The following is a 24,804-nucleotide window of genomic DNA, read 5'->3' on the forward strand; positions in this document are numbered from 1 at the left end:
TTGACATTGTTATCTTGTGATCAAACATATTCTTACTGGGAGAACAGTTTCTAGATGCAATGGGAATTAAATCAAACAAAATATGGCAATAACGGTGAACATGTTTTTTAGTTTTGAAAACGACACACATTTGTACACACAGATGTTAACAAGACATCTGAGAAAATAAACAAACGTCACCCGCCTTTTCATGAACCAGTATTTCTTGCAAAAAATAATATATCAAACATGAGATTTAAATTAAATGAATAACAAAACAAAGACTGCTTTGAAATCGGATACATAGCAAAAACATACAACAAATTTGACAGACTTGAGTATTAACCAAACGCCTTATTCTTAGATTGCCTTTGCAAGGTTTAATAGGCAAACGTTAACCCATACTCATTCCTTAAGACGTGTGTGCCTTAAGACGTGTGTGCCTTATGGCGTGTGTGCATTATCGCCAACAAAGACGCGAGATAAGTTTTCAAATATTTATAAGACAGTCTTTCTTCCTAATCTATAAGAAAACAGAAAAATGGCATTGCTAAAAGCGTCCGAGATGCCAAAACAATATTGTTAAAATATATCATTGAGTTATTTTTCCGCACGCAAAATTTATATCAAATAAAATATGTCACAAAAGCTTTAATGTTTTCGGTTAACTGGTAAAACAACTGATTAAGTACTTGTTAAATAGTTTTTAAGTATTCCAACTTCTTCTTATTGAAATGTTTAAGCCGTTGTCAAACAGATATAAAAAAAAATATATTTGCTTATTACCTCCTAATGATTGTAAAAGCGCACGTATTTCTTCTTCCGCATTTTCCATATCTTCGATCAAAATATTAAGTCCTCAGCTGATAGCGTTAAGTAGGGTAAACTTAGTGGTAAGGGAACAGTGTAACCAATTGCCATATCATGTCAATCGGATTTTGAAAATGCGTCGAATATTCGTTGTTTTTGTGGTGCCCTTACTGTCATTCCTGGTTACGGTGGATGGTGAGTACAACTTTCTAAGAAAAACGCCGAGTAAATATTATTGCCTTGGTGTCGCCATAGCCGAGGCTTCTGCGCAGTGCATTTTAATAATAGTCAGATTGAGAGGTGAGGCATCACGGGATTTTTAGCTCAAAATTAATGAGGTATCTGAGAGAAAAATTTATTTATATGCTTTTTTCGACCTTTATTAACATAACGCAGATTTTTTTTGCCAAATATTTTCCGACAAAGATGTAGTGACGAAAACAAACATTATCCTTCAATTCAATTCGATATGACGGTGCTTTTGCTTGTTTTCGACTTGTAAAAACTAGTATATATGTTCTTTTAACATTTCTGATAATAACGCAGAAGTATTATTTAAACTACGTATTCTTCGATTTGATATGATGACGAAAATAATCATTTTGTTCAATTTAAAAAGCTGAAAGTCGTTCATTATCTTATCAGGTTATTTGTTTTAGATAAAGGCCTGATCTGTTTGTAACAAATCTCTTTGACTTGTGATTTTGTGACGAAAGAAACGACAATTATACTAATTCCTTATTTCCTACACAGGTAGATGAATCAATTACGATCAACCAGTATCATTTAAAACTTTAAATAATGCTTATTATATATTGTCATATAGAAATTAAAATTGAAAAGCATGATTTTTAAATGCCTATAATACTCGCCTAACGATAGATATGGTTATCTGAGACAGGTTATGGTGAGAAATTGATCCCCGTCTGTTACCTTTCAGTAATAACGACCCGCTTCGCTACTTCGCCCACCCACGGTCGAGTATAGAGCCCCTCTAGCGCTTTGTTAAAAAGATACTAGTATATGGAATTATGGGTCCGTGATGAAATTCCGTTCATTGCATAAAATAGGCGGACAGAAATATTTCTTAATCGAAGTTGCATTCGATAGACTGTGATAATTTCAACACTGAAAATATTTTGATATAATTGTGTTATCCCTACTTTTGATAACTACTTGTTCATGTATATATATTTGTTCTGTAATGATAGATCGAACAGAAATAAGCAATACAATCGGCTAAACAGATCAATCTAATTTGCAACGAGTCTATTCAGTGTGCAAAATCGAACCAATGCAAATCACCACGGATGGAGTTTTAAAAGCAAAACTCTTAATACAAATATTTATGACATCTAAGTGAGCGTTAAGTTATGACAGGATTGATATTTTTATCAGTACAAAAGAGGTTCAATTATCTGTATGATAATTGATATTATACCATCTTATTCAGATGTAAAACTCATCATGTCATATCCGGGCCACACCACGAGGAGGCGCTCTCGTCAAAGCCCGTCAGTCCTTTCCTACCCTCCTTAAATTAAAAAAAAAACATTGTGCCAAAAAATGAACGGGAACCTTTAAAAGAAGAGCGTTAAATAATTTGGTTGAATTAAAGGTAAAATACATCCACTTTCATGATAACAAATCTGATGTTTGCTTACCCAGGCGCAACTACTCTTGAAATGGAAAAGTGTATATTATATCTGCTGGCGAGCTCACAAACACTTTTATTCTATAAGCACAGTGTTTTCAATATCCCATATACGAATTGTACCAAAATAGAATGGGTAAAAAAAGATAAACGCTTGCAAATATGTATTGTTTCAAGTCAATGATAAGGAATATCTCTCTCCAACAAGTACAAAAAGAAATCTAAAACACATACAATTATGCAATATGCAATCATGGAAATCGTAAATAGAAACATGCAAATTAATTGGCAATAAATACACGTGTGAGATTGTGACAAATAAGTGTACCGCACGTTTAATTCAAAACAGTATGAAGCCATTTGAATGCAGACACCAAGTGTGCAAGTGACCCCTATCGCACTTAATTATGTACATTTTAAAATAAAACAAAAAAAATATAAATAAAAAATAATAAAAGTAAAGTTAAGTAAAGTATGACGCGTGAATTAAATTAAACAAAATATGACAATATCAGAGAGCATTTTTTGTAGTTTTGAAATACGAACTACATTTATTCAAGATATTAACACGGCATCTAAGAACAATAAACAAACGTCACCCGCCTTTTGTTGAACCTTTACAAAGGGTGCATTGAATACATTGAATCGGATACAAAGCAAAAACATAAATTAAATTTGACAGGCTTGAGTGTTAACCAAAGACGTTATTCTACGTCCGCCTTTGCAGCGTTTTAAATGTCTACGTGAACCTAAACTCATACTCATTCCTTATGACATGTGTGCCCTAGACGGGACTACCGCTAACACAGGCGAATAAAATCTCAATGTCTTAACTGGCGTTGCTCAATGCGTCTGAGATACCAAAACATATCCTTCAGGTTTTCGCATATGAAATTTGTATCAAATACAAAAATAAATGTCATGAAGGCTTTAACGTTATCGGTTAACAGGTAAACAACTGATCAGGCACGTTTATGTAGTGTTTTAGTAGTCCTAGTTCTTCTTCTTGTAATGCGTAAGCCGTTATCAAACAGAACACTATTTGATTTGCCTATTGCCTCAAGTGTTGATATCATTATTCTGTTTAAGATTCCCCTCTAATGATTTCAAAAGGCGCACGTATTTTTTCTTCCGCGTTTTGTCATATCTTCTGTCAAGATATCAAGCCCTGAACTGATAGCGCTCAGTCAGTTAAATCCTAGTGGTAAGGGAACAGTGTTATCAATTGCCATTTAATGTTAAACGGATTTTGAAAATGCGTCGGTTTTTCGTTGATTGTGTGTTGTCCTTACTATCTATCTTAATGACGGTGGATGGTGTCTAAAACTAAGAAAGATATCGAGGTATTATCATTGTCTTGGTGTCGTCACCGTCGTGTACGTTTGAGTAGTACATACATCTTTATGTTGTTAATAGAGACTTACACTTATGCACATGTTTACTATGATAATTTTTACACTTTCATCACTCTTGCTATGCTTTTTATGTATACAGAGTAGCAAGCCAAACATAAAGATATTGTGCTGTCCGGTATCTTCTCCACGTAAATTCAACTCTTCGTGAGTGTTTAACCTATAACTGTAGGTCGAAAATAACCCAAATTCATTCGAATTAGTTCTGTACAAATCAATGACACTCTACCTGGTTATGTTTTGAATTTCACAATAAAGTTGAGAATGAGAGCGTAGCAAGTTGAACAACTTTCTTTTCTAAATAAACAAAAACTTCGTAATCTTGATGTCGAAATATTTGTTCAGTGTACAAGATTTAAGTACGGATATGCCTCATTTGTTTTGTTTCTGTCCATAAAGAAACGTCGCTCTATTAGCCTCACTGGTTATCGATCACAAACATACTTTCCTAAACTTCATTGCGTTGGCTTTACTTTATTATTTTTTTAAAACAGTACAATAAATTTTGAGTATGTAGATAAAACCGAACCCCATTTTGCCGGTCGCATTTTAGAGTTTTAAACAAAACAAAACATTAAATTCACGTGCGAACGTTCTACAGCCCGCAATACATTTATGTATTATGCAAAGCCAGCGCCTGTTTTTTTCTTACTTGTCTGTGGCTTTTGCAGGGTATAGTCGTAAAAACACAAACCAAAACCAAATTTTTTTCATGATTGTTTCATGTTATGGGACGTAATTCAATTAATCATGATTTTTAGACAATATTCTGAAATTATATCTAAGTTAAAACCGTCTTGGGTCAAAAGTGAGTGGACCTAACAGCATCGGCCAATAGTGCACTGGTCCTTTCACGTCCTAATAGTTATAACTATTGCCCTACAATCCCTTCACTGGGTACAATGAATATATAAATTTAAAAACATCAGCTCGACATTTAGATATTAATGAAGTATTAGATACCGAATTCTACAATCCTATCTACGTAACAAGCCTCTAATCGCGATGATATATTGGTATGAACTGATCACGTGAAAAGTTATTTTTTTAGATATTCGATATCGCGTTTGTCATTTTGTTCTCCTTTTATGATTGGTACACCCACTTTTGCCAACCAATTTATTGTATCCGTGTTCAATAAAATAAAATGGTACGTCTAAAAAAATAAAATATTTTGAAGTGACAAGCAGAAGAAAGCGAGACCCTTCTTAGTAAAAAGTAGTAGTTTTTTTTTTCGGAATGGTAATTAACATGTTTGATTTGATGCCCGGTGTGAGGTTGTAACAAATGAATGACAATCATTTAATCCTTTTAAGAACAAAAAAAAACCGCCAGTCTTTGACAAAATCAAATATGTAAAACTCTTCGAAGTTGAACAATATACGTCGAGAATAAAAGCCCCGTTTTCATGTTAATTGCACGACACCAGAACTTTTAAAGTCACTAACATTGAGTATTGCCATGGTTTAAGACGTTATTGAAAAAAGGGATTTGGCTTAACGTTTCGTTTGACAGAAAAAGGAATAACAAACAATACCTTAATTTTAATATTCGATACACTCGTCATGGTTTTCCCCACATTATCGGTTTGAAGAACTTTTAATATCTGATAAAATACGGTAAAGCAAGCTTTGTTAGCTAGAACCCTCCTGTAAATCGATACATCTTCCTTTAACAGTTGGCTTCTTTTAAGTTAAATATTGGTTAAGCTGCATATGTTGTTTGATTTTCTGTCAAAGCAATGCATGAACTCTTATCATTATTTTCTTTTTTATGTTATGTGATATGTTTATTATCGCTCGTGATTTGTTTGGGCAACGAGTATTATTAAACTCTTGTTTCAAAACCTATTTACTGTCAACTAACTATCGTGTAAAATAGGGCTTGCTATCAGCAATGTACGCTTGGAAGAAGGTAGCGGCCGCTATGAAGGACGAGTAGAGGTCAGCATTGCCGGTATATGGGGCACAATATGCGACGACGGCTTTGATATGAATGATGCAAAGGTCATCTGTAGAATGTTGAATATGACGTAAGGGATACAGAAATACACATTTATTTATAAATAAGTATACATTTATTATGCATAAGATTTGTGAAAAGAACAAAACATGCGATATGTATTTGTTCATGAAGAAAAAATACCCGAGTTTATGCAAACAGTCGGATGGTGTAGTCGTTCCGATGCATTAATACAAGACATTATTAAAAATAATAGTTACATGTAACCATTATATAATCAAGATCAGCTTAATCATTTATTGTTTATCTGTAAATACTGTTTTTCAGAGCCACCGGGTTTTTGCATAAAGCCCGACGTGGTAAAGGCTCTGGGCCCATATATTTACGGAGCCTGGCGTGTAACGGCTACGAGACGAGTATTTACCAATGTTCGTACGGTACCGACGTCAGCGTTTGTTCACATTCAGACGATGTATCCGTCATTTGCTCAGGTAATCTTAGCAACCAATTTATACCTAAAGCTAAACACAAATCAGCTTAACAATGGTATTCAAAATGTGTATATATATTAATGATAAGGGATGATTTAACAAACTGTTGTGTGTTTTACCAGACTGTGGAGCCATCAATGTGACAAACGGCCAGCCAGTTTCCATTTCATCAACTGGAACTTCGTTGACCATTTCATGCAAAGATGGATTCTCTGCGGATATGTACACTAGTGAATGCAACCGAGGAACATGGACAAACAGCCCAATATTTTGCCGCTCATCTCTCAGTAAGAACCCATCCCATATATACCTAGATCTTTATGACTTCGTATATATGTATATAAATTTATATAGGGTCAAGTTTTGAGATAGCAACAACAGCAGCAACAACAACAGCAACGATAATACACCCTTACCACAACAACGGCAACAACAACACAATGAACAAAAACAGCAACAACAACAGCAACAACAAAAATAGCAACAATAACAAAAATCAATTACAACAAGAACATCTATTAATGCATTAGGCATATAATCTCGCAATATAATGAAAAAACACACAATATCGTATGGTGTAGATCTACGAAATTTGTTAGTTATCACATATTACATGTTAACGTAGACTAAAATAAACGTTGTCTAAAACTGGCCATACTATATTATTTTGTGCAGCGTCACAAACGCTTATTAATAAGCCAATCGGCCATATGCACTTAATACATATTTATTAAAAATAGAGATCCAGAGCATGCGGCTTGCTAATGGGATTGGTCTTTACGACGGCAGAATAGAAATACAAGTGAACGGATCATGGGGAACAATCTGTGGTGTTTCTGCTCTGTCTTCTTCAACATATTTGTTTTCAACGGTGGAGGCCGAAGTTATCTGCTACAGTATGTTTGGGAAAAGGTATTGCGTAAAACGTATAATAGCTAAAACGCTTCTTTTTATCAGCAGGATATCTTTTAATTGCTCTTATAGCATTTATAAATTGCAAAAATTACCCAAGGTAGAAGTTACCCTTATATCTATAAACAAACGAATCTAGACTCAAGAGAACGCTACAGGTCCATAGGTGCATGATCGGTTCCTGTCGAAGTTCTCGGCGATTAAACATTTGTTTGATTCAAAGTATTGCAATATTTCAAAACATTAATTACTAGCAGAAAGGATTTGTAAAAAACCGTCAATATTTTTAACAGTATTTCTTCTCTTAATGCTGTATTATAAAACATCTGATTTTTAATCTATAATTTTTTTTCTCATCTTACATGATTTCATAACTAAATCCAACAACTTCAATTCTAAAGGAACGTATCGTCGGTGTTGAAGTATAATAATTGTTCTTGTCATAGGTTGTTTAAATTTATGTAATTGATCATAACTGAATAACTGACGCATTGCGAATCAAATCGAATCGGATATATTGAAAGAAATATATAATGAAACGTCCATTGAAGGAAAGATAATCCAAAACTATTTAAGCCGCATTCAAACTCCTCGTGTTTGTTTATGCTCTATCAAAACCAATGGACATAATTATTTATTCCTGCAAGTTAACGGAATGCACTTTACCATTCCTTCGGTTGTAAACAAACGACCAATAGAGGAACCTTGGGCACTGACCACGTGCACGTAAATAATTAGAACTATTTTCTATCATGCAATCAACGACGCGGCAATATATACATTTCATATTGGTAAAATAAAGACCATTGATACCAAGCATCAAAGGGCGCCATGAGAATTACAATGTTGTATGGAAATGAACGACAATTTTAATTAATCGGTTTCCATACTCCGTGACTGCCCCCTTCCAGTCAGTGTGTACAATTAGAGTTGTAACGATACCAAAAATAACGTATCGCGATGTACATGTTCTAATCACGTAACTTCCACATGCTTTTCATACACACTGTAAACTGGGAAACTGTTATGTGTTATTTTTTACGGGTAAACTCGATTGACAATTCTAGTCTTGTTAGAGGAAATAGTGCATTTGCCGACTTTGAACCATCTGGTGTCTAGTGCCTTTAAAAACTTTGTTTCATGATTGCATTGTTATTTAACGATATTTGAAAATATAATTATTATTGTTCATTTTTTTAGACAACACCCTATTTATTCAAAGTTACACGAAACTAATTTTAATAAAAACGTTCTATGAACGGAATGATGCACTATACATACACATTCATTTGGGTGTGATCGAATCAAATACTGGCTGAAACTATTTTTAGGTTAAGGTGCATTATGCCTGTCATCATCTGTCATTGGAAACAATAAAAGTGTGAGCAAAGGATAAAGCTCGAAAACAATTATTGAAACTTTCAAAGGAGAGCAACAGTCGTGTAGTCAACAATTCCATTACGTTTAAATGCAACACTAGACAGCCGAAAATAGTGTCTAATACGCTTTTCGCATTTAAAATAAATGTTCTTAAGATAAATACGTAACCAAGGGACAAGCTGTTAAAAAATATAATAAAGGTGTGTGTGTGTGTGTGTGTGTGTGTGTGTGTACGTGCGTGCGTGCGTTCGTGCGTGCGTGCGTGCGTGCGTGTGTGTGTGTGTGTGTGTACGTGTGCGTGTGCGTTATATTCACGCATGCAAAGGAATGACAAAATATATTTACTTTCCTTAAAATGTTCTTGTCGTGTTTCAAAACATTTCATCATATTTTTTACAAAACGGTACACTATCTATAAAACGAATACTTTACGAATTAAGAAATACTATTACCCAGCCTCTCATATACAACCAAATCATCTTGTTTCATACAGACCGCTCGCTTCAGAAAATGAGAAACACAATATCTAATTATCTAAGTATTTAAAGTATTCAAATTTTGCACTTAAAATCCCCCAAACGTAACAGATATCCGATAAAATCAAACGCATAACTTCATTGTAATGTGTTGCAGTTATTTACCAACACATGCATTATCCCACAGGGCAGTGACTTCATACAGCTACTATTCATCAGACTACGGGCAAGGGAATGGCACAGCCTATATTGACCAGCTGCGGTGTAATGGAAATGAAGACTCTATTCTCGACTGCAATTACGTTTTGAATACAACATGTTCCGATTATTATTATTATGCAAGTGTTGCATGCAATCGTAAGTATAAGTGAAATAACTAAACGATTTTAATGTTTAGTTTGACTATTCAAAGAATAACCCGTTCAGTAAAAACAAATCTGCACCAACTGCCTAATCTATTGAAAACAGATTCAACCTGGAACACGAACTATGTATAATTTGAAGAAGGGTGTAGTTACTGTTTTGTACAATTAGTTGTGCTAACATTGCAAGTACAGCATGCGTGTATAATTGGAATGTTGTTGTTATGTACTACCTATTCGTATTTGCTGTCATTTGAACGGCAAACAATACCGCACTCATAAAACTCATATCATTACCATAAATAGTCACTGTCTCCTCGGGATCGCCTTTGATTCAATTTGTAAGCATAACTTAGGATTTGCATAAATATGACACATTAAAAAGACGGAAGTAAAAAGAAAACAATTGTTTGAATCACAGTACCGCCGATATGTATTGAGTTATTTACAATTAGTTGAAATTCTTTCTACAATAGTGTTGTCTTTCAATGACTTCATAATCATTGGTCTGACACTTCCTGTTTCAAACTGTGTTCCATTGGTGTAGAAGCTTTTGGCCATTCACCGTAATGAATTGATTTTTTTGTTCACAGTAATATACTGGTAGTTTCAACTTGAATATTTAAGCCCCTTTCGTACAAGTCTATTTCAATTTAATAAAGTCTCGCTTGTAAACGGTAGAAAATCAAATATACCACAAATCTTAAACAACGATCCACTAGCGCTACAGAGAGTGAAGGACGCACTCTGTGCCTGCCCATACCCCCAACTAAATTTGTAACTTTTTCCCGCTATATCCTAAGACTTACAGCATTAGCAATCTTACCACCAATCTTTGCATCTTGTTATGGTACAACACATGGATAACTCTTCCTTTGAATATGGTTTTACATAAACGAATATACCATATATAACCGAATATACTAAGAAATAAATAAACGAATTTGCCTTTGTCTTTAAATTCAATTACAGTTGCCCCTCTTAATCTTACGCAAATACGACTCGTTGGAAACGATAGTGACGCTGGTCGTGTGGAAGTTAAAGCCAACAATACATGGGGAACTGTGTGCCCAAACAACATAAATACATCTACACGGAAGCTGATGTGCACGATGCTTAACATGACGTAATACATGCATTTTTCGTTTACTACGCAAGTGTATTGCGGTATAATTTCATGTTTTCATAAACAATGAAATGTATGCAGTTTGTACGTTCATTTTCTGTTTCCCTAACATGTTATTCTTTACCGATTTAGCTTTACACATTCTTTAACATCTTGGTACGGTCCAGGAAAAGCTCCGATGTTGGTCGATAATTTAGATTGTTTTACTACAAACCTTAGCCAGTGCACCCACAGATCTCCGTATCGTGGGGGATGTATTGAGGGATACGTATTGTCACTCTTTTGTTCCGGTATGTATTCTTGTCACATGTATGTTCAATTTAGTAATGCTTATATAGACGCCCGTCACGTCATGTCCCATCCCTTCACGTTCCTTGCCTTCAGGTTTCGTTTCGTCCCTGGAACGAATGGCGCCCCAGTCATCTCTAAAATTATTGCACCTACACTTATTAAAGTTTGTAGAAATGTGAATCTAAATTATATAGAAAAATCTATACCTGTGTTTTATGTGGCATTGTAAGCGGTCTTTAATAGTTGTTCTACCTTAAAATTTAAACTGGCTAAACAATGCCAGAATGTTGGCCAAAGCTCATGTTGATAATTTCAAAACATGACATTTTAACACTCCTGTGTCCAGGTGGCCACCTGGGCTTTTCGTTACTTTTGTAAAGACTGCAGTTATCATTAAAAATGTATTTTTAATCATTCAGAATGTGGGGAAGCGAATCTGTCCCATGGAAAGATAACCAGCTATCATAATAGAACACTGACGGTGGAATGTGATGAAGGATATGATCCTTCAACCATATCTCTACAATGCGTCAATGCCGCGTGGAGTAGAAACGCCACATGCATTCCAACTGGTAATATACTATATAGGTTAATTTGCTATTATATTCCTCTATAAGAAACGTTTCTGTAGTCAATTGAAGAAAAATTAAAAGACCGTTTGTCAAGTATATGTCAATCATTCTCGTGGAACCACATTTATTTAATACATCGTCATGAGTCTGAGTTTGAGACTGCATTTCATTTTTTTTTGTAAAACGCAAACTACTGATGTTGAAACATGATATACTAGATAATTATACCTTGTGAATTTTTTACTTCTAAATAAGAAGTACCAATAATAATATATTTTTATTTTACCAAAAAGGATGAATATATATCGAAAACAATGAAAAGAAAGAAAACTGAAGAAAACACTGTATTTCTGCCTTATGAGGCGAAAGTTGATCACTGTTAAATTTTTGGACCCACCTGTCATTTAATGCTAGTGCGTTTTCAGCTATTAAATACGCGGTTACAATCTTACAATCAGTAATAAATACTTTCCTTAAATGCATTATTTAATAAGTAGTTAAAGGTTTATAACTCAAAACGTATGTTTGTTATACATTGTTATGCATTGAGTTTAAAAATGAGGATCATTTTATCAGTTAAAGAACAGGTAAACCTTTTAGTAAAAATAAATGATATCAATGACTCACTGTTTAATTTAAAAATCTCTGAGTCTCAAGTATAGACGAAGGACGTTAGTAAATATAAGCCCTGTTTTACTATCTTTTTAAATATAAGCGTGTTCACTGATAAAGCAAAACCCGTTATGCAAAATGCCTGGTGATTCATTACAATTTTGGAATCATAAGACCGAACATCAAACATTAAGTTATATAAGTTTGAATGGCTGTGTTGATGCCGGGTGACCCATCACAATTTTGGTATGACTAAGGGCCAGTTTTATTAAACTTCGTACGAAGTCTTTTTTGCGTACGAACTTCGTACGAAGTATCTTAGGCCGTTTAGCCGTTTTATTAAGATTTTTTTCGTACAAGAACCTGTTTTTCGTAGATTTACGAAAATTTCTACGACAGCTCTGAGGGTGGCGTTCGAACTTCGAAGACTTAAAAAAATGGCCGCCACCACAACAGAAATATTATATAGTGGCGATCTTTCATTTATTATGGCGTATTTTAACAAAACCAACTGCCAATTTCAAGACAGAAGACGATTCTGTGGAATCTGCAACCCGGTGAGAAATTAACAAATGGTTACGACGCCGTTTTGACTAAATTTTCAGGGGACGCAACATCGCGCAAACTGTCAAAATGTTTTGAAAAACAAAAAAGCTCTTATTACGATGCATTTTAAGAGTTTTTGTGTGATAGAAACACTGGAATATTTTATTAAAATGCTATCCAACCATCATACTCATGGTATATGAATTTTAAGGTCTTTTAGGTAAAACAAACAAGCTGAAAACAGTCTGCTTATATGACAGTGTTTACACTGATCTGTGATTTCATCTGTCAAAGTTTTTATCATTTTTCTATAGCAGATTGCATTTTAAGATGAGTGTCAACGAGTCTTTTGAATTTTTTTAGACTATGGCAGACTCGAGACAGAGATACATAACAAATGTCAACATAATAAAAAAGTATCCCTGATCGCTCATTATTGTAGCTAGGGGGTGGGGGATGCGGGGGGTGGGGTGGGTCAAAAAGTATTATTTAAAATATCAAGAGCAGCCAGAAGGTAAGCATAAGCTCTGATGGTCAAAGTTGGGAGACTTGTTTGTCCTAAACTACATTTTTTTCAATTTTCTTGCGGTTCTGAAAAGAGTGCAGCTAGTAATGGGTATTGGACTCCCTGTTTGCAAGTTCGTGCTCTATCAACTTGGCTCACAGGCCCTTAGAACTCAAAATAACTTGTCTTAAAGCTTGCAGTTGAATTGTTCGACCAGCTCTACAAACTGTTCCTGATAACTTAATTTGCAAACAATCTGACCTGTGTGGGTTAGTACTGGGACAAACTCATGAACGGTATAATATTAGTATGGTAAACCCTGGTGTAAAAGTGGGACAGGTTCCGATCTTGAACCCCATGACTGATGAAATACTTGAGCTCAAGCAAACCACCTTGCATTTAAAGAAATATGTCAACCATATTTTAAGCTTCAGAAAGAAAACAGCCTGTTTATAAATAAATAAATAAATTATACATTTTTACTATGTACAGATCTTGACATGGATCCAAGATGCTGCAGCTGGTAACTAGATGGAATTGATTGTTTCACAGAACTTCGGGTTTAGATAAAAGTAAATAACCACAAGTGCAAATCAAGTGGAGATCGTGCATTATGTATGTATTTACAGTCAGTTTGTAGCATTTGTTTTTAACCAAATCTCAATTTAATACAAACTTTTAAACTGCTCATGCATATAGTTTGATGCACATTCTATAATTATTATATTAAAGATGTGCAGCATATATATGGAATCCACATCACTAGATATATGTGTCTATGCTTATACTGTTTGCTTGGCTTTAAAGCTGCACTCTCACAGATTGAACATTTCAACAACTTTTTCTATTTTTTTGTCATGGGACAAGCAAACTTTTGTGAAAATGCATAGCAACAAGTGATATAAGACTGCTGAAAAAAATCACATTGTAAGTTTTCATATTTATTTTCAAAATTGATGTTTTATGCATTTTTCAAAAACATTAATTTGCGTAAGAAATATGAAAAACTGTGATAAAATCTTTTGTCAGCATTCTTGTGTCGCTAGTTTTCAGATGTTTACACAAACTTGGCTCATTCCAGGAAAAAAGATAAAATGTTATCAAAACTGTTAATCTGTAAGAGTGCAGCCTTAAAGAAAACAATAGAAATAAAAAGGTTTTTTAATGATTTCTAGCAGATAAGTCTGTTGTCAAAGAATCAAATTCAAGGTATCCTTAAGAGATTTTGAGTTGTGCCCTTTATTTAACTGAGAAAACCACATATGTTTTATTATAACTATTTTACAAGTGGCTCTGTGAAATATTCTGTGACTGTTAAAAGGTGTAAGTTTAAAATATCTTGTACATCTACTCATTTTTTTATTTTATCTTTGTTTTTTTTTTTGCTCTTATAAAATAATATTTGTTTTTCGTTTCAGAGACTCATCGCTGTGTCATAAATACTTCAGAACCAAGAACGAAAGTTACTGAGCCGTAGACTTTCCAATATCTACAAAATTCAAATTAACTGTTTTTTTAAAGGTGATACTTGAGACAACCAAAGACTTTTCAAGGACAGAATTCACAAAACTGTTTATGCCACCATCTCATATCAAAGGATTGTGCTTGAGTTGAACAGCCTTCAAACAGAAACTGTTTCAACACCGTCAATGGATTCATTCAGTTTACTTTTGCTGTGATCTGAGCAAATATTTACATCATTCAACATTGTAAATTGTTTAAAATTGAAAATTCTGTCTTTGTGCAACTCACATGAATCTATTTACTGTGGACTTTGATGTTGACTCTATACAGGAAGAAGAGACCATCTTTATACATGCTGGCATGTCATTTTAAAAGGATCAAATTTTATAACCAGCATACTGCACTGTTATGTCATCCAAGGACTCAGCTACTGACTCCATTTATAAATACTACAAAAGAATGTCTCTGTCAATGTAATTACTGTTGTGCATAATAAGACATTTTTATTGAAACTTGGCTCACTTCTTACATGTAGCTGTAACATTTTGGACAACTTCTCAATTATTTTGTTTAAGACATTTTTCATCCAGCTCAACTAAGCATAAGTTAGTGATCATGTTAACTTTTGTGACTGCCTGTTTATTGTACTTTTTATAAATTATTTTCAATGACTTTTTCTCAAGAACCATTTGGATAAGTATGTCTCCTCCTGAAATAGACTAATTGTTTTAGCTGGAGTTGTCTGTCTGTCCGTCTGTAACAAATTGTGTCTGCTCCATGTCTCTTTAACCTTTTGAAGGAGTTGAAATAACTTCCCACAAATGTACACCATATTGAGAGGAAGGGTTTATTATTATAACTGTTGAGCAGTTTCTGAACTGTATTATAACTTGCATTTACCTCAAGCTGTTAAGTGAACAATATAACATTGATCAATACAAGGAACGAAACCTTCTTGGTCACCATTTTTGAATAAAGTAATACTTAAAGCTCATATTTCCATAAGAATCTGATCATATATAGGTTAAATAGCTTATACAAGTATATCATTTCAACATAACATCAGATCCACCACTGTTTTATGTTTGCAACATTTGTTTTAAGAACTTCGATTTATATATCATGACTTTTATAAACAAATACAAACAGCAAACTCACAGATCTATACTCATTTGGGCAGAATTTTGTAAATCCAAACCTTGTCATTTGATATTCAATGTTTTGGCAAGTATGGGCATTTTCTGTCACATAAAAATCAATATTAACAATAAATCTTCAACTTTAATATTATCATATTTTTGTGCCCATTATTTGGCAATTATTTGTTTGTCTTTTGGTATACATGTATGTTTATTCATACTGTTTGTCAAAATAAAGAATGAATAAAATGTTTGAAATATTTTATTTGTTCATAACTTATTTAATATGACAAAAAGATGACTGCATTTTGTTTTACTTCACATCATGATCACTCATAGAGCTAGATTGAGAGAAGTGTAGTGATATAGCCACAGGTGTTTGTCTGACTTTCTCCTACCCAAGAGGGCATGTGTTCATCACTCTAGGATGGGCACCTGTAATATAGAAGATACATAAATCTTTACTATTATCCATAAAACGTGAAAGTTGTTTGTGAAAAAAAGAAATGGTCTACCATTTTTTCAAATACAATTCTTGATAATATTTCTTGTAAAAGTACACATTTATCTTAAAAGATAAAAAACAACACTCCAGTGTAAATTTGTTTTGTTAAAGCCATTCCTCAAATTCAAATGAAATGCCTGCACTGTCTGAGTTATTTTGTATTAATTATGATTACATATATTGGTAAAAAATCGGTTTGTTTGCAAGAAGCAGTAGCAAGTATTTTCTTATTTCATAATATTGTAACGGTCCGCTGTAGGCGGCGGATGTGCGTTCATGATAACGTTCCGTTACAAAACGAAAGTACGTTTATACCGGATGCATACTTGGTTGGTAATATGCAAATTAGCAAATCCCGGGCTATGCAAGAATAGAGAAGTTAGTGTATATAAAGACCAGTGGACCCCTTCAGGGTCAAGCATGCTTTTCCTTGAAGCTATCTGTTGTTGTTTGTTTCATTACGCCAGAAAGCTCGTCTATCCGGTGTTTGTTTGTTTGGCTCGCACGTTACACTATGCTTGAATGGCAATTGCATGTGTTTTGGAAAGACTGGGTCCAATAACAATAAAAAAATCTATTAATAATCCTTCTCCCCGATTAATGTTTGCATAGTTTATGCAATATTTGGTGTACTCATATGCTGAGATATACATTCATACCCATTGCTTTTCAGTGCTGCAACACTGCATCTCAGATGACTGAGCTTTTCTTTCAAAAGATTGCCTGCAATGAAAAACTTAATAAATCATATCAATAATAAACAAAGACTATATTGTAATTGACAATAGGTCTACCTATTTATAATGACAAATGCCATTTGTATACTGATTAGTATATAGAATTGTATATTACAACATATTTGAGTGTGTAAACTTACATATCTTAAGGAAACGGTTCAAATTATATGCGCTAACTAAACTCTTTCTGAAATTTGTACTTCCGGGTTTTTCAATAGAAGAGAAAAAAAAGATAACGAAAGTAATAGTACAGTACTGACAAGTATACCTTTTGGGATGTGATTATTTAACATGTTAACGCCGTAATAATTATTATACACAGTACAAGCGATAAGAAATGAATATGATTTAATGGTATCGAAATGCGTCACAACCTGAAAACATTGCAATGTGACACAGGAAACAGCTGTAAACGGGTTAAACCTTGCCGTAGCAACCGTAGTCGACAAAATGTTGCCACCCACTATATTTATTAAAATAAATAGTAAATATCTGCTTTGATTATTCGAAAAGCGAAGCAGATCAAATCACTATTTGTGATTTTTTTTAGTATACTCACATCTACGGTTTGATAACATTTTCGTCCGATTCTTCATTCTTTTGAAGAGTATTTGCGTACGAAGCTTTCGTACGAAGTGTCCGTACAAAATAATGTACGAAGGCGTTAATAAAACGGTCGCAGAAATCTTCGCACGCAAGTTCGTACGAAGTGATCGCAGATTTCGGGTGTAGTTCGTACGAAGTTTTTAATAAAACTGGCCCTAAAATAAAAGGAAAGTATATTAACTAAAGTACATCGTACATTAAATATAAGTGTAAGTGCATTTGATCTATATTTCAACGAAAATCAGACGTGAATGAATTATTCTGCAATCTTGAATTCCCCCCCCCCCCAAAAAAAAAAAAAAACTTGATTATAATATTTGTTTCGGTAATATTCTTGCATTTTTCTTTTCAGCACTCAAATTCCTTCTTAAGTGATACTACAGTAGTATGGGATCATCAGGCATCTTGCAGTTACACATTTGTGGGTAGGATTCCTTAATAACAAATAATCCTATTTATGTTTCATCCTAATCTAGGCTATCCGTTGGACATTAAGGATGTCCGCCTTACACCAGGTCCCTACCATGGAAGGGTTGAGCTCAAAGTCAACAACACTTGGGGGACAGTATGTGGAAACGGATTTGATTACTCCGATGCCAATGTGATTTGCGGAATGTTTGGACTCAGGTATAAAGGGTTAAAGCCGGAACCATGTTACACTTTGAAACAAAAGGAACAGAGGATATTTGTTTATTTTAATTTAAAGCTGCACTCACACAGATTTACCATTTTTATAACCTTTTTTTTAAATTTTTACCATGGAAAGAGCAATATTTAACGTAAATATCTGCGAACCAGTGATAAAAGACTGCTGACAAAAGATCAGATCGCAGATGTTCATATTTCCGTTAAAAAATATTGTTTTACGGTTTAAACCGTTACTAACGGTTTAAGAAAAAATGCATTAACAACAATTTTCGAACTTAAATGTAAAAATCTACGATCTTATTTTTTATCAGCAGTCTTATATACATGTAACTGATTTCCATGGATTTTCGAAAAAAAATGGCTTTTTCCAAGACAATTTTTTTTTGGCAAAACGGTCAATCTGTGAGAGTGCAGCTTTAAGATCGTATTTTATTTCACGAGTGTCATTGTAAAGGATATTATAAGGGGTTGCTAAAATACTTTCTTTCGCAGTTTTTTTTTTTTTTTTGTATTTTTTAATACCCCTATTTTTACGAAAAGTGTTATTTACGCCGCTACCCATGGGACGACCCTCACGCAAAATTATGGCTGATGACGTAGCTGTCAATTTTCTATTTCCAGGTTGTTGAGAAAGAGTTCTCTGATATATACAAAAAAGAGAAAACTCTTACTTCCGTTGTTAGCAAAACTTTTGCTGATAAACATTGGATATAAAACATATTTTTTTCATAAAGTGTGAATACCAAACAAATCAGTTATTCCCATCAGTTAATCTGTTATTGTTGTTGTATATTTTTCCGCAAAATTTATATTACTTATTACAACGACAAACAGTTCAAAATATATTTGAACGATGATGTAACATTGTATATGTCTTCGTATATAATCTGTGTGGCATGAAAGCAACTGACTATTCATACATTCGGTTCGAAAACGTTTGATAATCGGGATTACAATTTTTAACAATCAACATTTGCTGGTTCAAATTGATTTTTTTTTTTGGTTTGTATCGCACTGATTTTAAGTTCAAATAAAAACATGTTTTCTAAGAAAAGATCTCTGACCGCCCTCAAAATAAATTTGGGGAAAAAGTTGTCCAACTAGTATCCATTAATCAGTCACATCAAAATGCTGTCAGGTAAAGATACAGTCCATACAGTTTTCAAATCAGAAATAAAATCTAACCAAAATGAAGCATCTACTGTCTCAAATACAGTGCATATATATACATTAAATATACGTAAACTATTTTAGCATGTTATATCTTATTTTATCGACCATTCTGATTTGATCGATTGATTGTTTGCTTCTAAAAAAGAAACAAATATTAGTATTTTTATTGAAAATATTGTTCCACCTATCAGCCCCCCATTTTTTTTCAAATCAGTAATCGATAGACAGTGGTTTTTCCAAGTGTTGCTTAACTACATATATTTGAACTATAGACTTTATAGGTGTATCAGCAACCATTTGCATTCGAAATCCCTTTTTGATTCAGCCGATATACCTATTCAAGCGTTGGAAGCGGAGAAGGCCCGATTTATTTATCCAATCTAGGCTGCACCGGAGCTGAAAAAGATATAAGAAACTGCACATATACGGTTAAAAATACCTGTGTGCATGCACAGGCCGCATATGTTGTTTGTTATGGTAACTATAAATAACTTATTTACATTATAATAAAAATATTCTGAAATAACATCCACCCATGAAATGTGTGACATGATTATAGTGAAATCGAACGAAGGTAATAAAAGGTCTATATATAACGTCTAACACGCTATAAGAAATCTAGAAAAATGAAATCCACTGATAATTCAAAATGACGATTCAACGCAAGAATAACATTTGCACACCTATTATATTTTTATTTGCCGTGTTTTTTCTTCAGGAAGACCGCTGAATATCTCGGAAGCACGAATTATCAACGGTACCAGTCCATATATTGGCAGAGCAGAGATTAAAGTGAACGGAACATGGGGAACAATATGTGATAACGGTTTTAACAGCCAGGATACTTCAACGGCTTGCAAAATGCTTGGACTGAAGTAAAGTTGAGATGATTTTTTTTCATGTAACCAAGAACGATTAAAAACACTTGTGTGATAATTAGTTTCGTCAATGGTTCGAATCTTATTAGAGCATTCCTGTTTTTAATAGTTCTTATTTCTTTTTAAGTTATTTTTGCAAAGAGATATTCACTTTTTCTTACATTGATCAACAAATAATAAATGAATTTCTATATTAATAAGGATAACGTAAAAAAGAATAACTATGTTCTTGAATTTCAATTATTGACTAATCATAACTGCCAAACGACATAGCGACTGCGCTATCCTAAGCATTTAAGGCGATAATGATTAATATTTTACAAAGTAACAAGTCTTTATCTTTTAGAGGTGCAGATGTTTACAGCAACGCTCGATACGGGCAAGGGTCAGGCCCTGTATTTATCGATTATTTAAAGTGTTCTTATGATACTCCTACCTTAAATCAGTGTCCTTACCTTGCTTACAATGAATGCTCCCATCAGCGTGATGTCTCCATTGCATGCTATGGTAAGACAATATTTTTACTTAATTTTTCATAGATCGTGTTAAGTAATGAACAAAAATAGTGCATTTGAACGTTATTATTTAAACTATGATTGATGCCTGATACAAACATTCGGTTGTCGTGTAATAGCGGTCAGTATTGGTCATACATTTATATTTTTAAATATGTTAAAACTTGAGTTACTAATGGCTCTTGTGTTGTTTGCCATTTTATTGTTAAGAAAGGCTCATATCTAAATGTAAATTAGCCAAATACTTTGTCAGATCAATGTTGTGCTGCATTTTGCATAAACTGAAACACCTTAAAAAATGCAACATCTCTCGTAATATATATGGTATTTTGTACACATTTAACTGGGATAATGTAGAAAATATGTATATACATAATTGCTTGATAATAAGCAATGTAATGTTAATCTGAATCACCTAGAAAATGGTGCAGAAAAATGCGTTTCCGAAAAATGGTATTAGCATTTTATTGAATTATTACAGGAACCGACCATATTTTCCAGTATTCTTAACAAAATCTAGTGTGAACAATAACACATTTACTCAAAATAAACCAGATACCTCATTGTATTACGAGTGTTTTTACTATTTTTGCAAAACCTTAAAAAGTAAAAAGAACTGTTATGAACAAAAACTATTTAGCTGACCATAAAACCCAAAAGGCAATAACCAAATTAAGAACATATTTAACTTAACTTATTAATATTACTGCTTAGCATAAAATTGAACTCTGTGATAAAGCCAATTATGTTGTATCGTTCTGAAGTACAGTTCTGTGCGAGTTTAAAATTAAAAGCAGAAAGCATACACAATTATTTCATTGTATGTTACCTGTACAAACTAGGAAACACATTGATTAAATCCTTGCTGAGACTGGATTACTAAATCACCTGGGTTATATAACATTGAGTATGTACCTGTTTCAAGTTGTTTTCCTCTCCAGAACAAACCTACCTAAATATTATTTTCAAACTGGCGTTAGATGAATAAGAACTGCTCGGCAAGTAATACTTTGGCTAAACAGGTATGAATCGTTCATTGGGAAGATGATCTTTAAGTTATCTCAAAGTGTTACTCCTTGTTTTTGTTACTTTTTTTACAAAAACCTTACATATAATTTTGTTCAACATCTCCATGTCATCTTATTATTAAGTAAATAAAATGTGCCAATATAAAGAATTGGCCCTTTACAAATTGAGACTATTATCCGATAAATTTGGTATTAAGATTTGATCGATGTACTATTACAGATATTGTAAATATGTCTTAAAAATAAGAAAAATGAGTTCCATTAAAGTATTATTGAACGTTTGTTTTGGAAAAAGTAATAATTATTGACAAAAAATATTAAGGTCTGCTGTATATGTATTTTATATCACTAATTATTTATCTACATTTCTGTGTCAATTACAATATGCTAAATTGTGTGCTCATGTATTGACTGGCCGATCGCCATGCTAAATTATTTGAGCACGTATAATTTTTTTCTTGTCAAAAGTCAAGGATACTTAAAACAAATAGCATACATATAATTATGTTCAATGTTTGAACTGGTTCATTCTGTTTTGAGCTGTTCTGTTGGGTATTGCTAATTTTCATACAAAATTCGATTATTTAGGCATGGGATTTTCACTACAATATACAAATTGTTTTCTAGGGCCAACTCTGAATATATCTGAGGTGCGTTTGGTGAATGGTACCGGCCCAGATGATGGAAGAGCAGAAATTCTTATAAACGAACAATGGGGGACAATATGTGATGACAATTTTGATATTAGTGACACAGAAGCGTTCTGTAGGATGCTTGGTAAAAAGTATGGCGCCTTCCGTACTCTGTGTTAAGGTTGAATAGTTCATAACTATATACTTACTATTAACAGTGACCTACCTTCGAAAAATTAAGAATTCTGTTTCTTGATATCTAGAATTGTATTTTATTCTTTAACTTCAATGCATAACACGTCATTCTGCCGCACGCACACTAGACGCATCATTCATTTCTAAAATTTGTCGATCGTTTTTCAAAGTTGATGTAAATGGACTTTTATTACATCGTATTATTCCTTATTAGAGGAGCTCAATTCTTCACTGCTGCATATCATGGCCAGGGGACTGGACCGGTGCACATTGACCGTCTTGATTGCCAGCCGTTTAACCAAAATCTCAGCGATTGTCCATATCTCTACACAAACACGTGCAGTCATGCACGAGATGTTTCTGTGGTTTGCAATGGCAAGTTTTCCGTTCTCTTTAACTTATACGTATGTGTCAATAGCTCTATGACACACCGATAACGTAGTCTTCGAATGTTATTGGGATCCATCGGTATTAGGCAGTACCTAACAATCCTTCATAAACACACCTTGTTTTTATATGGTATATATGCATCGTGTTGTTTGTGGAGTTTTGAGGTGTTGTTCCATGTTTCTTGTTTCTGATTTTTTCGCTTTTGTATTATATGTCTTTGCGTTACTCCGGTGCCATTAAACGGGGTTTATGTTAAATCTCCTGGCTATTGAGCTTGTTTCTGTAGTTTTTCATATAAATATTAAATCCATTTACTGATCAGTTATATGTGCTGGACAACGCATTTTGACTTTCCTACATTTAACTCGTCCATTTTGTAGACTGCGGAAAACCGGACATATATTTCTGGGATGCAGGATATTTCAGCTACAATGGGTCAATTCTTTATGCCGACTGCTCCTACTACAAAAAATATGTAGGAGTTCTTGAATTGACCTGCGACAACTTCACAAAAACATGGAAAACAAACGGAGAATGTCAGGAATATAGTTAGTAACATTTCTATGATTTAAACTATAATATTTTGCCAGAAAATACCGTTGTACGTTTTCAATGGCGTAGTAGTAGAAGTAATGACATTTGTCCTTGACTGATTGAATACTAAGAAGGCCTTTATTACTCGCCCTAGCGTCGTCGTCGGCTGCGTTTGCGGTGAAATCGATCGCCGGCTAAAGCTTTGGGCCAATTCGGCATTTTAACTTATAAATCCAATATCGTTCACTTAATTCACTTCATGCTTTTCATATTTGTTCAAGACATTCTCACTATTAGAATACATATTACAATACCAACAAATACAGAACATGGCCCCTGATTGACTTAAGAACACTGTATCCGGTTAAAGTTTTGGGGCGTTTAGGTAAATTCACGAAAAAATTAAAATACCTTCATTCAATGGACAAGTCATATTAACCTAAATACAAATGTAGGCAAATTATTTGACTATCATTATATTTCTCTATTGTTTTTGACAGGTAGATATTATATCAGTTATGCATTTATTTCTAAGACAAAGCGGCGAATAGTCGAGCGCTTTCCCTATTATGTTTACTTCCTTTTGGAAAAACACACAAACAAACTAGATTTCAACATGCAAACATTATAATGTTGCGAATACCCATCCTAAACCCTCCTTAACTCTGACATTGAAATATTAAGGATTTCCTCTGGATGTAGACGATATCCGTTTAGTGAACGGAAGTGCTCCAGGAAGTGGTAGGGTAGAGTTAAAGGCAATGAACACCTGGGGCACGATCTGTGGAGATGGCTTCAACATGGATGCAGCAAATGTCATCTGCCAAATGATTGGCTACGCGTAAGTTATATTGTAAATGATACAATTAGCACAATGAGTAGCTATACATTTAACAATGTGCCTGTTTAGAAGCCTAACATACCATCCATGATCAAATTCTTAAATGCAGGGTTAGTCTGGCAATGCTATACTAAATAATTTAATAAATATTTCAAATCATTTACACCTTTTAATTTGTCTCACGTTTCAATATGCTATATATGGTCCATTTGTTATCCGTGTTTGTAATACCCGGATAGCGTAAACGGTTTCATTATTAGACAGGATTTTATGTTTTCAGTCCGGCTAAACAAATTTATCGATCGGCTTATTTTGGACCAGGATTCGGACCTATATTCGTAGACGATTTAGCTTGTGATGCGAGCGCGACGCACATTAACAATTGCTCTTATATCACCGAAGACAACTGCAATCACAACAACGATATAT

The 24,804-nt window shown here is 33.7% G+C and overlaps 1 protein-coding gene across 1 annotated transcript; it reads left to right on the forward strand.

Moving 5' to 3' along the window:
• The first annotated feature begins 901 nt into the window (after positions 1-901).
• On the forward strand, positions 902-24,379 carry LOC128215247 (deleted in malignant brain tumors 1 protein-like). The gene is made up of 11 exons (XM_052921955.1): positions 902-984; positions 5,737-5,887; positions 6,145-6,308; positions 6,431-6,595; positions 7,049-7,220; positions 9,264-9,433; positions 11,275-11,427; positions 18,018-18,168; positions 20,587-20,747; positions 22,411-22,560; positions 24,219-24,379. The coding sequence occupies exons 1-11, from the start codon at positions 924-926 to the stop codon at positions 24,377-24,379; spliced, it is 1,659 nt and encodes a 552-aa protein (XP_052777915.1). The 5' UTR covers positions 902-923.
• The last annotated feature ends 425 nt before the right edge of the window (positions 24,380-24,804 follow it).

Source organism: Mya arenaria, chromosome 13, assembly GCF_026914265.1.
Source record: "Mya arenaria isolate MELC-2E11 chromosome 13, ASM2691426v1".
NCBI classification, from domain to species: Eukaryota; Metazoa; Mollusca; class Bivalvia; order Myida; family Myidae; genus Mya; species Mya arenaria.